At 37.1% G+C, this 16,597-nt stretch overlaps 1 protein-coding gene across 4 annotated transcripts in view; it reads right to left on the bottom strand.

The window, feature by feature from the left end:
• Positions 1 to 11,688, bottom strand: part of LOC137215922 (disintegrin and metalloproteinase domain-containing protein 5-like) — a 145,225-nt gene extending 133,537 nt beyond the window's left edge. For 2 of the 4 annotated variants that reach the window (XM_067721518.1, XM_067721517.1), the window contains exons 1-6: positions 11,356 to 11,668; positions 11,015 to 11,094; positions 4,453 to 4,508; positions 2,219 to 2,297; positions 1,873 to 1,949; positions 882 to 1,056 (exon numbers count right to left, since the gene is read on the bottom strand). In XM_067721518.1, coding sequence (XP_067577619.1) covers positions 882 to 1,056; positions 1,873 to 1,949; positions 2,219 to 2,297; positions 4,453 to 4,508; positions 11,015 to 11,094; positions 11,356 to 11,644 — 756 coding nt within the window. In that variant the 5' untranslated portion in view covers positions 11,645 to 11,668. Of the gene's footprint in view, positions 1 to 881; positions 1,057 to 1,872; positions 1,950 to 2,218; positions 2,298 to 4,452; positions 4,509 to 11,014; positions 11,095 to 11,355 lie in introns of all 4 variants that reach the window. The other 2 variants (XM_067721519.1, XM_067721520.1) reach the window with 2 other exon arrangements.
• Between the last annotated feature and the right edge of the window lie 4,909 nt (positions 11,689 to 16,597).

The following is a 16,597-nucleotide window of genomic DNA, read 5'->3' on the forward strand; positions in this document are numbered from 1 at the left end:
CAACATGAGTCTTGAGAAATTTCCAAAAATTTGCCTTCTATTGAAATTATGTTCAGAGATAAACTGAGAGACGAGTTGATACTGATTAAATATTAAGGTGATTTTCAACTACAAAATTTATGTACTATTCAGAAAATTCCAGTCCAAAGCATGCTGTGATTAATAAGAATTTTCAATGAGACTCCAAGCTATACAAGAACCCAGGTATATTTCGATTTTTGCAGTAGCTGAAATTAGAAATATTAAGTTTCCTTTCCTTAGCCTTGTGATAATTTTTCATAGTAATCTTCCATGTGCGCAGATTTTCTGCCACCAATTATTAGAAACTACTTTTGACAAACAATGTAGTTTAGAAAAATGTTACTAAAGTTTACAATCATAGGCAGTTCACTAGAGCCAGGGAAGTTATTTATGGCAGCTTACAGGTCTTTGTGGAGGAAGAATTCATCAGTTTGCTTTACATGTACCTTATGTAAGCCACTGATATTATTCATTTCTGAATTCTCACATTAACAAAGACTCATTTAGAAATCTAGATCACATATTATTTTCACCTAAATTACCAGAATAATTGAGGAAAAGGAATAATTTACATTAATTATCCAAATGCCCACACAAGAAAATTAGTTTTTTGCTTTATTTAATCTTATATTCACATATGTTTCCAAGGTTAATTACCTAAGTTTTTGCTAAACTTTCATCTAATAACAAGCATAACAAAGAACTTAATTTCTTTCTCCATCCATTTGAAAAGTCATTAGAGCCATCATGAAAAAGTAAAACAAATTTAAAATTTGCATATCACCAAATTTTGCTCTGAAAGTATTTTTCATTTCATAAAATTATACTGAAAAATTTAAAATTAAACAGTCCACACTTACTTCTGAACTTTTTCTGACTTGATACTGTGAGCTATCATAGATATAAGTGTCATTTTCCCATAACAGAGGAATATTAGTTATATCATTTTTTTCTTCATGAATCATGTGCATGAATCCTGATACAGCTTCCATTGGTTCAATTCCATATGAGATGTTTTTAAACTGCAATATTCCCCTGAATGTTAAAATAATCAAAACAAATCTGATATGATTCTACTGAAACTATGAGAAATGTTGATGTTGGCCAAAAATTTTTTTACGTTTAAAGTCACTTTATTTTTCTACTTATCTCTTTATTCTTTGAGGTGTTGCTCCAGAACTGGACCAGTAATAACACAGGATATGAATGGCTTTTTATTACAAATATTCTAATAAAAGTATTTTGATTATCTTAAAGAAAGAAGGTCAGTGGCACGCATCCATGTGCTAAAGGGGTTAAGACCTCTACCTAGGGTGTTGATTTTCTAAGCCAACCTTTAGGAGCCATAGACACTCTTTTCCTTGGTCTTAGGTCCCTTTCTTCTCTTTGAAATCTCTACCTCTCCTCTGACACTTCACGTCTTAAATCATTTATCTGTGTGGCTGAGTTAAAGGTGCTATGCGCCTAAGAATGACTATGAGCAGAGCCAAAGTACCTGTCAGACTCAGGCATTCCACACTGTCAACCATTCTAGGAAATTAAGACACGAGTTAAAACATAAAGAATTTGGGAAAACTAGATTAGTATGGAGAGACCCAATCAGCACCTCCCACACTCAAGATTGCTCAAAGCCTCAAGCAGCATATCCTGTTAGAATCAACAAGTAGCCTCCCATCTGGAATGGATGCTGCCAGGGTGACACACTTTATTTTATCAGTAATTCTGGTTCACGCCTTTGGGAATTGAAATAACAAAGGTGACTGTAAAACTAGAAAAGATACATAAAGGATCAACTTATAGACTAGCAAGATCTAGTACTGGCAAATGGAATGCCTTTAAACAGGCTACAACCTGAGTCCTGAACAAATGTTGAGTGATACAAGAGAATTTGGAAAACCTGCAACATATCCATGATAATTGCAATCCATCTGAAAAAAATACACAGAGAAAAACAAATGGATAAGTTCTTTTTGAAATGGACATCCCAGATATCTCACTTATACTTTTTACTTTCACTACCTTAGTACTTTAATATGAGTGGCCATTACCCAATGAAGTTGTGCCAGGTAGAAATAAGAACTAGTCCACTTATTCGATTTCAGTGAATGTGTAAAATAATATTCTAAACTTTCATACTATTTGTATTTTTAAAGAAAATCCAGAATAAGAAATCTGTAACAAAATACCTAAGTCTTACCTGAGCTAACAAAGGCTGAAAATGTTGGGTGTCATCTTTGTCATAAGAATAAACAACAGAAGCTGAAGATAAAAATGATCTAGGAAGAAATCCCCAAAACATGGTCAAATTGTGAACAGAAGACATAGAAAAATTATTCTTCATAATACAAATTTTCCTTTTGAGGGAGAAATTTAAAGTAGTGCATTATCTTGGCATATCCTATTGCCCCAATGCTTGTCATTTACAATAAATTAGGGGCAGAGGGAGGCATTTTAATTATAGTGACACATAATACTAAAATGCATGATCATGAACGGTCTAAATTGCTAGAAATATCAAATAGCGAAATAACATAGGTCTCAATTTCCAACAAAGAACTTTCAATTCTCTGTCATTATTGCTCATTAATTCCAGATTTTAAACTTGAATCTCAAAATTAAAATGTAGGGTTAGGACAGAATTTTGAAAGATTTTTTAGCATCACTACAAATTCATATTCACTAAGCTTAACTAAGTACCAATTCTTCCCAATAACCTGGGTCTGAATTTTCTTTCATTCTCCTCAGTAATTATTCAGAAACTTGACACCGCTCCTGTCAATCATCTCAATAACTTCCATGTCACCTCATCAGATCACCTGTACCCATCCTCACTCCTTATATTTATTCCCAGAGAATGACTACTTCTTTTGCTCAAAGCAAACACTTGTGCTATGCATCCTATTCTGCGCCATGTATTGAAGATACATACTTTATTGGTACTGTAATTTCAAACTCTTCCTCTCTACTGGTTTTTATCTTAACACTATTGAAAAGTTTATTGTCAAGTCATTATCATCCTAAATAACTCTCCCTTGGCCCTGTGTCCTCCTCTAGCTATTCCCTACATATTTTCAATTCTCAACAGATTTTACCAAAAGAGTGGTCTACACACAGTTTCTTTGCTTTGTCAATTCTTACTCACCCTGAACTGCTCTGGAAAAGATTCATAACCACCAGAATGTCAAATCCAAGAGACAGTTTTAAAATTATCATTGCACTGGACTTCTAGCATTATTTTGAAAACTGTGACCACTCACTCTAATCACTTAATTTACATCACACATCACTCTTCTGCTTCTCTTCCTACCTCCCTGACCCTTCTAGCTTGATCTCTTTCGGTAGAACCGAAAAGAGAAATATTGGTCTTTCCCAAGATTCCGTCTTTAGCCACAGTATATTTGTAAGCACTCTGTAAGCTCTCATTTAAAAAAAATTACACCAAACTATTGATTACTGCTAAATCTATATCCCTATTGCCAATCTCTCCTTAGAGATTCAAATTTCTACATTCATATACCTAAGGGGAAAAAAAACCCACTTGAATATCTTATAAGCAATGCAAACCAAACTCACCCCTTCCTCACATAAATATCTCCTTCATTAATATCCCTCATTTTATTACACTATAACCTACCAATTTTCTTAAGCAACAACTAAATTATCCAAGATTCCTCACTGTTTCCCAATCATTCTACCAAATCTATCCTCAAGGTTTACTGAATTTTTCTTTCCAGCGCTATGATCATTGTTCAAGCCACTATCATCACTCACCCAAACTATTATATAATCATACAATTAGACACCTTACCTCCACTTTTACCCCCTCAGAAACAGCCTATAAAGACTCAACGGACCTATATAAGTACATGCTTAAAAACATTTTGGCTTCTAATACCCTTATCATGGCATTCTAGATCTTCTACAGTCCGGCTCCTGCCTACTTTTCCAAAATGTTTTACTTCTATCCTCAATAAACATGTCCTTCAGTCATTCACACTACTTTTTGCACACCACAAAAATCCAGTCTGTCTCACACCTGCACATGATTTCCTTGAAACAGAATGTCCCCCAACACTACCTCACTTCTTCACAGAGCTAACTATCTTCGCTCAAGTCATCTCTTTCCAAAAAGCCTTCTCTGATTTCCAAAGAATACTATCTACACATTTATCTTAATAATGCATTATAAAACAGTTCTCCATTTCTCTATTGATGTGTTTGAATATATCTTTCTATATTATAAATTATTTACCTGTGCCCATGTTTTATTGCCTTTTGTATGCCTATGACTTTACCCAATAACTGATATACAATAGGTATCAAATGTACATATGTATCAAATATACATTTGAATTGAAATAATCCTATTTGTAATTATTTTTAAAAATCAAGAAACCAAAAAATTAAAATTTGAAAAGATAAAATACTTACTGCTTTTTGAGATGGATAAAATATGGTTTTCCTTCTATTGTAATGATATAAGCAACCTGTATATGAGCATCCAAAAAAATTTCAATAACACGTGTAAATAATATATGCAAAAAATGTTTTCTTCAAGTTATGCTCTTAAAACTGACAAAATTAGGAACAATATATAACTATCATATGTGCTTCCCTTCCCATGTGGATGTTGGAATCTTCAGGATTCTGAATTGAATTGCCTCCTATTCACCGTTACTCACATATCTGAGGGACAAGCTTGCTGATAATTACCTTTTGGCTTAGACACACACCACCAATTCACCATGCCCAAGGCAAATGCCAAGATGCCCACCTCACTTGAGAGAAACCTTTGCTTGCTTACTCCCAGACCTCCTGGGAAGTAAATTTTCCTGCTCATTGGAAGAGACACTCCTAAAAGATAGAACTACAAGAAACCTACTACATCTCTAGCAAGGTAACACAATAAGTACCATTGCACTTTGTTTATCGAATGCAAACAATGAAATTCCTCTGGAATAGAAGGTAGGAGAGGATAGAGGAAGGGCAGAGACACGTCTAGAGAACCCTCTAGAAGATAACAGAAAATATAAGATTCATTAAATTATTTATTTGGTTAATTTAAAAAACTTATTTTAGCAAGAGAAGTAGCCATTTAAAAGTTTTCAGTTCTTTAACTTTCTATTAGAAAAGAGCAAGATTCATTGCAGCAGATAAATGTTCTGAGAAGAATCATTTGAATGGCACTCTACAAAGTCTAAGTGGACTCTTGAGGGGACCTGAAAATTGCACCCTCTAAAAATGCCTTCTTATTAAATAAATATGATGAAAAAATAAAGGAGAATATGATAGCACCAATAAAGTTTTAAATCCACATGTCTTACAAAGCAAAACAACAACAAAACTAGGATGCAATTAACAAGAAATGTACAAAACTGACAGGAGAGAAAAACTCAAAAAAGACATCATCCAGAGCTTCTACAACTTTTCATACACAGCATCCAACTGTTTGGAATTGTGTCCCCCTCCACCCAAATTTACATGTGAATTCCTAACCTCAGTCCCTCAGAATGTGACCTTATTCAGAGACAGGGCCTTATCAGAGGTAATCAAGTTCAGGAGAGGTCATTAGTGTGAGCCCTAATCCAATGTGAGCAGTATCCTTGTAAAAAAAAGTAAATCTGGACACAGACATACACAACAGGAGAATCCCACATGAAGATTCATACGAAGACATCTATCTATAAGCTAACAATAGAGGCCTGGAGCAGAACCACCCCTCAAAGTCCCTAAAAGAACCAACCCTGCGAACACCTTGATCTTGGACTTCTAGCCTCCAAAACTATGAGACAGTAAGTTTCTGTTGTTTAAGCCACATTGTTCATGTTTCTTTGTTATGGAAGCTCTAGTAAATGAATACACCATTTTTTCCATTAAAAAATTACAACAAATGCTAAAGAACAAGATCAAATTTTTAAAAATACAAATAAAAAATAGAGAATAATAACAAAGCCACAGTAATATCTATAAAATAACCATGATTAAAATGAGAAGATGGAGAATTTCAGTAGAAGTATAGAATCTTTAATAAAGGAATTAAAATCAGAAAGACATTTCTGATTTTATAGAAGAAAAAATCAATATCTATTATTAAAAATTCAATAAAAGGGTATAAGAGAATATTAGACATAGCAGGGGATAAGATTGGTGACAGGAATATAGGTCAGTAGAAAATATCCAGATTGCAACACAGAGAGAAAAATATGAAAAAGAAAACAAGAGAAATGTGACCAATGAAAAATGTCTAACACTCATGTAATTATAGTCCAAAAAATATGATAAAGATAAGACTAGGAAAGAAATGACATTTTAAAAATTCATGGCTGATATTTTCAAAGCTTATGAAAGGTATCAACCCACAGGCTCAAAATATTCTATTATTCTAAATCAGGATGAACACAAAGAAAGTAAACCTAGGCATGTCATGCTCAAACATTTAAAACAAAAGACAAAGAGAACATACTCAAAAATCAGTAAGAGAAAAATGACCCATTACTTTCAAAATAATTCTTAATAAATTATGTGTGGATGGATCTAGAGACTGTCATATAGAGTGAAGTTAAGTCAGAAAGAGAAAAACAAATTTTGTATATTAACGCATATATGTGGAATCTAGAAAAATGGTACAGATGAACCAGTTTGCAAGGCAGAAATAGAGACAGATGTAGAGAACATACGTATGGACACCAAGGGGGGAAAGTGGCGGGGGGGGTGGTGGTGGGATGAACTGGGAGACTGGGATTGACATATATATACCAATATATATAAAATGGATAACTAATAAGAACCTCCTGTATAAAAAATAAATTAAATAAAATTTAAAAAATAAATAAATAATGTGTAACTCTACGACTGAAACAATGGACACCAGAAGGCAATGGAATGACACCTTTAAAGTTTTGAAAGAAAAGTAGGAGTACGTATACTAAGTTATATTAAGACTTCTAATAAAGCTACGGTAATTAAGGCAGTGGAATATGGGTCAAAATAGGAAGAACAGTCCAATGGCACAGATGATAAAAGGATCAAGCCAACAAGAAGATATAACAATTGTAAATGTATATGCACTCAGCACAGGAGCACCTAAATGCATAAAGCAAATACTAACAAACACAAAAGGAAGAATTGAGAGTAACACAATAACAGTAAGGTTTTTAACACTCCACTTACATCAGCGGACAAATAATACAGACACAAAATTAATAAGGAAACACTGGCCTTAAATGACACATTACAAAATGCACTTCAGAGATACTTACAGAACATTATATCCAAAAGCAAAAGAATACACGCTCTTTTCAAATGCACTTGAAACATTCTCCAGAATAGATCACATATTATGCTAAAAACAAGTCTCAGTGAATTTGAGAAAATTGAAATCACATCAAGCATTTCTTTTCCCAACCACAGAGGTATGAGACTAGAAATCAAAACTAGAAAAAAACTGCAAAAAACACAAACATGTAGAGTCTGAACAATATGCTACTAAACAACTGATGTGTCACTGCGGAAATCAAATAGGAAATCAAAAAATACCTGGAGACAAATGAAAATGGAAACAAAGTGATCCAAATTCTATGGAATGCAGCAAAAGCAGTTCTAAGAGGGAAGTTTCTAGTGATACAAGCCTATCTCAGGAAACAAAATCTCAAATAAGCAACCTAACCTTACACCTAAAGGAACTACAAAAAGAAGAACAAACAAAACTCAAAGTTAGTATGAGGAAAGATAATGAAAAGATCAGAGCAGAAATAGATGACATAGAGACTTTTAAAAAAAAAATGAAACTAAGAGCTGGTGCTTTGAAAAGATAAATAAAATCAATAAAACTTTAGCCACACTCATCAAGAAAAATGAGGGCCCATATAAAATCAGAAATAAAAAGGAAGTTATAACAAACACACCAGAGCTACAAAAAATCATGAGAGTACTGTGAACAATTATGCACCAATAAAATGGACAATCCAGAAGAAATGGATAAATTCTTATAAATGTACAATCTACCAAGACTAAATCAAGAAGAAATACAAAATATGAACAGAATTGTAATGAACTGAATCAGTAATTTAAATAAACTCCCAACAAACAAAAGTCCAGGACCAGATAGCTTCACAGATGAATCCTACCAAACATGAAGAGTTAACACTTGTCCTTCTCAAACTATTCCCAAAAATTAAAAAGGAAGGAACACTCCCTAACTTATTCTATGAAGCCAACATCAGCCTGATACCAAAACCAGACAAAGACATCACACACACAAAAAAATTATAGGATAACATCACTGATGAACATAGAGGCAAAAATCCTCAATAAAATATTAGCAAACCAAATTAAACAATATATTCAAAGGACCATACACCATGATCAAATTGGATTTATGTCAAAGACACAAGGATATTTCAATATCTACAAATCAAATATTGTGATACACCACATCAACAAATTCAAGAGTAAAAATCATATGATCATCTCAATAGATGCAGAAAAAGCTTTTGACAAAACTCAACATCATTTATGATACCTCAACATAATAAAGTCCATATCGGACAAGCCCACAGCTAACATACTCAATGGTGAAAAACTGAAAGCTTTTCCTCTAAGACTAGGAAAAAAACAAGGATCCTCACTCTCATCACTTTTATTCAACATAGTACTGGAAAGCCTAGCCAGAGTAATCAGACAAAAAATAAATAAAAGAAAATCAAATTGAAATGCTAGAACTACAACAGTCACTGTTTCATACAACATGATACTATATATAGAATATCGTCAAGAGGCCACCAAAAAACTATTAGAACTAATAAATGAATTCAGTAAAGTTGCAGGATACAAAACTGATACACAGAAATCTGTTGCATTCTATACACTGACAATAAACTATCAGAAATAAAAATTAAGAAAACAATCCAATTTACAATTGCATCAAAAAGAATAAAATACCTAGGAATAAATCTAACCAAGGAGGTAAAAGACCTGTACTCAGAAAACCATAAGACACTGATGAGAGAAATTGAAGATGACACAAACAGATGGAAAGATACACTGTGTTCATGGATTCCAGGAATTAATATTGTTAAAATGACCATACTACCCAAGGCAATCTACAGATTCAGTGCAATCCCTATCAAACTACCAATGGCATGTGGCTAGAAGAGCCATACTCAAATAACTAGCTTCTGCAAGTTAGCAAATCAATGACAGCCCAAAGTTTCTGAAAGTCAGCCAATCAGTGACAGCCACAGCTTCTAGATAGGAGTAAGTGCCTCTCTCCTCTGACACTGCACTGATGAGGATTCTGAAAGTGAGAAGGCCAGCAAGTACTCTTCCTGTACTAACTGCACTAACACAGCTGAAAGCCTGACAGCACCTAAACACTCTCACTTCAGAAAGCCCATGGCTCCCTGACACCAGGCTTCCCAAAACCTTACATAACATTAACTCTGGCTTTCTTCAGAAAGACTGTGTTTACAACTGGCCCTTACAGGCAAATTGGAAGTTCCCCATTTTTTAAAATAACATATCAAGTTCAGTTTATAGTTTGTTCACAGGTTCACAATCTTTTCAACAGTTCAGCTCATTTATGATTAGTTATGAGTTTGAACGTGTGAGTTTCACTGACACAGCTGCAAGATTTTCAAATTCAATATTTTCAATTCTTTTTGAAATGTTTTGGAACTACTACCTATATTTTTATATGTGTATATTTAAACCCCAAAATGTCAAAAGGCAAGTGCAAATTTTGTAATGAATTTGCTAACAGTAGAAACTCCTCAACTGAGGAAAAAGTCCTTTTGAAGCTCTTTGTGCAGTTTGCAATTGTTCACTAAACATCAAAATGGTGGAAAGTCAAATATAAACCAGCACATACTAACAGCTAGGCAAAAAAAATAAATGGTTTCCTCCTACAGTACCAAAGAAGGTCATATAACAAATTTGGGGGATTAAGAAAAATTCAGAGGAAGAAGATGTAAGACTTGTAGCAGGCACTGTACTGGTTTTCCACTCTGTGTATCAGCAGTCTTTCTGCCCAAACGTCTCGCTGAATGCACAACTACCAGAAGTACCTTTTGATTCCAAAATTGCAAGCAAATTTTCAAGTGCCAAGTTAAAATCCACTGCCACTATCAAAGAAGTAACACCAGCTGGCCCTATGTTTAACACCTGTGGACCCTCATCCTGTAAATATCTATCTAAATGGGTCCATTTTACCCAAGATGATTTAAAATTACACTGGCCAAAATGAAGAACTTTTGACATTCCCAAATTAGTTTATCTCCACATGCAATTGGGAAAAAAAAAAAAGTGTAACAACTAGGCAAAATGAGTGGGAAGCTTATTTAATTGGTATCTAGAGCCTCTAAACACAACATGGAGAAAATTGTTCCCCTCCAAGCTATGGCTGAAAAGCTGACCCAGACTGTCTCTTAACTTGAAAAATCAGCTCATCTTTCTCACTTTCACTCACTGATCACTTTCAGCTCTTCCCTGACTAACTGAAAGTTGAGGTAAGTAGCTGCGGGCAAATCCGCAGGCCTAGGACTTGGGGCGGGGCCCAGAAAACTCAGTAATCAAGATAAGTACTATTTCAATGCAATACTTTAAACAATCAAAATTAATGCAAAACTTCCGTGATGGAAAAAAATATCAATACCTTCAAGGAAGACAGGATCTGACCTGGTCTAACCTCATTCAGCCTCATCCTAATCCCAGTTCTTTGCTACTCCCTTAAATTCTGCACCTGAGTCAAGCACTTTACTTGCCTTTCCCTAGTGCTGGCCCCGGTGGATCCTCCTTAGAATCCTTCATCCTCAACAGAAACACACACACACAGGGTCACACACACAAATACACATCAAAATGCTCCTCCCTGTGAACCTGGCCTGAGTGGTCAGCTGTGCCTCCAAGAGCTGGAGCCCACCTTCAGCTACTAGGGTCTTGATATTAAAAGCAACTTAACACAATTTAAGAAATAAAAATATTTTTTCCCAATTACATTAGTTTCTGGATGTTCTATTGCCTCGGATGTTGAAATCTTTTCAGGAACTGTGGTCTGCAGAAAGGTTTTATGAGGATCTAAAACAAAAAATAAGCAGTTGCTGTGATACTTGTAATCTTGCATTATTCATTTCTAAACCCAATTCATTTGTTTCTCTACATTACCAAGTTTTTCTTATAATCTATGCATCTACTTTTCCTTTCTGCTGTCCTTCGGTCATTCTTACCGATAAATTTCTTAAGCCTTGTCAAATCTTAACTTTTTATTCGCTACACACACACACACACACACACACACACACACAAAGTCAGACTGCTGTAGGGAGAAAAAGGCCACACCTTTCATTTCTGTCCGTTTTACAGACAAGGAAACCACCCCACGGAAATGAAAAGATTTCCCCCGGAGTCTGCCTCTCTGCCTCCTTAGCTGCAGACCTCGAGGCCAAGGGTCGGGAGGCTGTGGGGGGTGAAGGCGAGGGGCGAGGGGAGGGAGGGAGTACTGAGCCTGGATCCTGGACCAACGAGGGCAGCCCCCCGACAGAATAAAACGAGGGGAACGGTCTCTGGACTCACTGCGGCCCCCGTGCAGCCCGCCTAGGCCAGTGAACAGGACCAGCAAGAGGAACATTGCTCCGCTGACTTGGAGCCGCCCTGGCGCAACAGCGACGTCCGTTGCGCTGAGGGCGGAGCGCGGGAGCAAGACGCGCGCCAGCAGGGGTCGCACGGGGAAAGCGCCGGAAGGAAAGAGCCGGCGGAGCGCTCGGCGGCCTCGGGCCGCGGCGGGCGCGCGCGCCCAGCGTGCCGCGGATGGGCCGGTAGGGCGTGGGGGAAACTTTCGCTCCCTAGTTAAGGAAGGAAAAGCCGCGCGAGTTCCAGTTCTCAGATGAAGCGGGTGCCTGGTTTTGTTTGCGTCTTTTCCTTAGGCCGGCGGTTTTTGTTTTTGTTTTTGTTTTTGCGGTACGCGGGCCTCTCACTGTTGTGGCCTCTCCCGTTGCGGAGCACAGGCTCCGGACGCGCAGGCTCAACGGCCATGGCTCACGGGCCCAGCCGCTCCGCGGCATGTGGGATCCTCCCGGACCGGGGCACGAACCCATGTCCCCTGCATCGGCAGGCGGACTCTCAACCACTGCACCACCAGGGAAGCCCAGGCCGGCGGTTTTTGAAGTAATTTCTAATCCCAGTGAAGAGAAGGAGCAAGGATGAAAATGCTCAAGTTACTGACAGCAAACAAGGTTCCTCCTAGTACATTACTTACCGCAGGAGGCGGCAAAATGCGTGTATTTGCAAAGACTGGTGCGAACACGGTGGCTTCTCTACATTTCATGGTTGGATATGCCATTGCTAGACAGCCATGGAATGCAGAAGACCCCATATACGATCCTTGTCCGAGTATAGACTCTTCCAAAAAATCTTCCTTAGTACCCTAAGTTATTATTGCCACACTCTGTAATCTTGCAGCCCCTAGTTTTTACGTGTTTACCTAGCCCTTTGTACGTTCTGCGTCTATTAGGACCAAGAACAGTTTGATTTCTTGACGTCTGTAGGCGTTCTTTCCTTCGCAGATCCTAGCCCACATCACATTAAATACATTAAAATACAGCCATACTCGATCCTGACTCTAAGTTTGCTTTAACAAATGTTGAAATCATGTCTATAAATTCACTTTGAAACTGCTTGGCAGTCCTGAAAAACCAAGAGAAGTTATTAGCAGAATAGAACAGTAACAATCTTTAAAAAGAATCAAGTGGCAGGAAATAAAGTCACAAGTGTTGGAATAAATAGTAGAATGGATACTTATCGCTTTGTGGATTTGCAGTTTGGAATATCCGATCGACAAACTCTCCCAGGAAGGAACAAGAAAGGATTTTTAAAAATAGAAAATACCAAAATAAAATTAAGAGGTAAGGAGAATAGAAGTAGAACTGTTAATAATAGCATTTTCCAGAAAGAGAAAAATTTAAATAATTAGGAGGAAATATTTAAAGGGATAATGGGGAAAGTTTCTCTTAACTTGAAAAATAAGAGAATGACTTAAGAAAGGACCCAGGTGTTAGAAACTGGGCTTTGGAGGAAAAACAAATGTGAAATTTTAAATGACAGGAAAGATTCTGAAATCTTTCAGAGGAAAAGAACAGAGCACCTATCAAGGGACAAGAGTCAGATTGACATTAACAGCCATACTAGGTGCATGAAATCAGTGGGTTATTAAAGTGTTGACTTCCAAACAGCTAAGGATGGCAGTCACACTAAGCCAGCCTCTTGCATACACTTTTAGAGGAGGGCCAAAGAACTGAGTCAAGTGGGCATCACTGAAGACAGTACTCTTGGAATTTACCTGGACTCTACAGCTAAAATCAGACCACTGAATTGGTCAAATTATTGTACACTTGAGTTTCTGACAGTTCTGTCACTATTGCAAAACTAATTTCCTCTGTGGATACCGACCAGATTTCTAGTGTACATTAACGCTGGACAATGCTGTTGGTGTGCATGCAAAGCCTATAGCCTCTCTGACACATCGAACACCCTGAAAACAAATAAGTGTGTGCTTAAAATGGACACAGATAAAGGATATTGCCTTTGTATGGGTCTGGGCTAAAGCAGTGTAAGAATATCTTTAAGAAACTCATGAGTGTGGAGTTAGCTACAAAGTAGCTCTTGCCCAAGGTACCTACTGTTCCTATTGGCACTGCCTGTCACTTGCAGAGAGATTGCAGTGGGTCACTCACTCACCTAATCATTAAGGAAAAAGTATATTTTCACTTGAGCTAATTCTTATTTTTTGGGGGGCGGGTATAGTTGTTTCCCAATGTTGTGCTAGTTTCTACTGTACACCGAAGTGGAGTTCCCTGTGCTATACAGCAGGTTCTCATTAATTATCTATTTTATCCATAGTAGTGTATATATGTCAATCCCAATCTCCCAATTCATCCCACTGCCCCCCCCTTCCCCCTCTTCGTGTCCATATGTTTATTCTTTACATCTGTGTCTCTATTTCTGCCATTTACAGGCAACTCTGCAGGAGCTACATTATCCTTGATTCCATAGTACATGTTCAGAAAACACGTTTTTGCACCTGCTCTCTAGCTTTCACATGGTATATCCATGTCTGAGGTTGGCAAGGCTGGACCAAGGGTCTAGGCAGCTCAGCTGGGTTCAGGAAACTATTCCACAAGCCAATAAACTGCAGAGGGAGATTTGCAAATGTAGTGGCTGGAAAAGCCACAACGCTTCTCTTCAGATCTTCCTGGAGCTGACCTACTGCAAGTAGTTGTCACTCTGGCTGAAATCTGTTGTGTTATAGCCATGCACTAGCCGCTTGTATTATTGATTGTGAAATATCCTTTCATCAGGATCCACAGAGCGACATGCAAGAAAATAAAGAAGATATAAATAAGTGGAAATATCCCATTTTCGTGAATTGGAAGATTTATTACTGTTAAGATCAATACTACCCAAAGCTTTCTACCAGCTAAATGCAGTCATTATCCCAATGGCATTTTTTGCAGAAATTAAAAAACCCATCCTAAAGTTCATTCGGAATCTCAAGAAGCCCAAATACCCAAAACAATCAAAGAAAAACATGCAGGTATCACACAAGTTATTTCTGCTCAGTCAAGCTTTCAGTAGTCTGTTTTTCAAAGAGAACAACCTGTAGTACAAGACTGTTTAGAGAAGGCCCAATTTAAACATCTCTATGGATGAGAATGAAAATAATATGTACAGTACAAATTTAGTCACCTGCCATCAAAAGAAAGTATTTGAGTTGGCAAAAATGATCCCAAACCACGTGATTTGGCATCTGAAGACACCTTCTAACAAAAAACTGTAACCTCCTAATGATAACATTTCTGGATACAAAGAGAACTACATAGAGAACTACATAAAGCTTTCTGTAATGGTGGGACTTGGTAGGCACAGGCAAGACTCAAAAGCCAAATGCTAACTTTCACCCAGTACTCAAAGTTTCTCTCAACTTTGAAGTAAAGTTATGTAGTCAGAATTTTCCCTTCTAGGTTAAAGTTTTTCTCTCAGCTTCTTGGGAAACGTCGGCTAGGTATCCAAACAGTTTTTAGATCACACTTGTGGTGGGCCTATTTCATGAAATTTAAATTAATTTTTCCTTGAGCAACCAAATAGGAGAAGCACCATTCCTGCCTCCAAATCTCTTCTAGACTTCAGGTGAAAACAGAAAAAAAGAAAAAAGAAATGACCCCCAAACCCTGGAAAAGTTCAGTAAGCCCAGAATTATGGAGGATATTCCAATATAATTTATCAAGGAGAACATATAAACCACTGTACGTGAGCTTCAATATTGGAATAGGAGCAAATTTCCTGTTGGCATATTTGGCCAAAGAAGACACAGAGAAGCTAGAAGAGCACAGGGATTTAATTGAATTTTTTGTGTTTAACAATTCCCTGAACCAAAAACCCAAGAAGGTACTGTTACATCCGATTGGCTAAAAGAAAGCCTCAATTAAAAATCACCTTGTAATTAAGTGGTAGTGTTCCCAATTATAGGATTCACAGAGGCCATCGGTGCTGTAACCTAATATGGCCAGGTTAAGGACTATGGAACTCAACTGATTCAATCATTTGAAAGAGTATTGTGTGAAATATCACATCCTGCGCATTCACACAGATGCACGTAACTATTCGATTGGATATTCCAGAACTTCTCCAAAGAAGTTAAAATTAAAACCAAATATGATGACTCAGTTAAGGATTGTGAAGAAGCTACTTCCATAATACCTTAGTTAAATACTCAGATCCTATAAGCAGAATTTTCTGTCACTGTTTAATTACAGAGAGAAATAATTAGAAAACTGGTAGAAATGTAACAGGCCAAGATTCAAAAAGCCTACCTTAGACTTTCATCTTTTAAATATATACTTGGACAGATTCTTACAGAAAGCATTTCTGGGGTTAGAGAGACCAGCCGAAAACAGAATAGAAAGGATCCTGATCCTTTTTCCAGCCTGCTCATAAGCATCCCAAAAGCCCATGAAGCCCTTGCTTGAACTTTTGAAAAGAAGACAAGATCTTGGATATTATGAAGTTATAAAGCTTACTAGATCTCCAGCGATCTGAAAACAATAAGCAAATCCTTCTACAATACTTATTACATTTAAGAAATTATCACGGCAGTCTTTGCCAATTGAAAAGAACGCAGTCCTCCTCAGAGTGAATATTACAAATGTGCCAAGCTCCAAGATAAATTCTTCGTCACTGAAATTAAGGAAAATGGATTGACAATAATTTTCTCCTCTTCCTTAAAAGCTGGTTAGTGTATTTACATATACGTTTGGTGGTTTCATTTTAAAACAAAATTGGATACCTAAGCTTCTGCACCCATTTCCAATGTGGGAAGGGGGGAAGTTTACCCACACCAGCAAGCAATTCTCTGACACCCGCTGCGTGTGCTACTATTCAACTCAATTCTAACACTGTTTATGTGGAGATAGTGCCAGACCCCACAGATGAAGGGTTCAACCCCAAAAGACTGCCCCCTCCCCTCACACTTCAGATACCAATCCCAAATCCACGTTGTCACCTGTGCTTCTGACAAACCAGCTGTCAA

The sequence above is a fragment of the Pseudorca crassidens genome, chromosome 21 (genome assembly GCF_039906515.1).
Source record: "Pseudorca crassidens isolate mPseCra1 chromosome 21, mPseCra1.hap1, whole genome shotgun sequence".
NCBI classification, from domain to species: Eukaryota; Metazoa; Chordata; class Mammalia; order Artiodactyla; family Delphinidae; genus Pseudorca; species Pseudorca crassidens.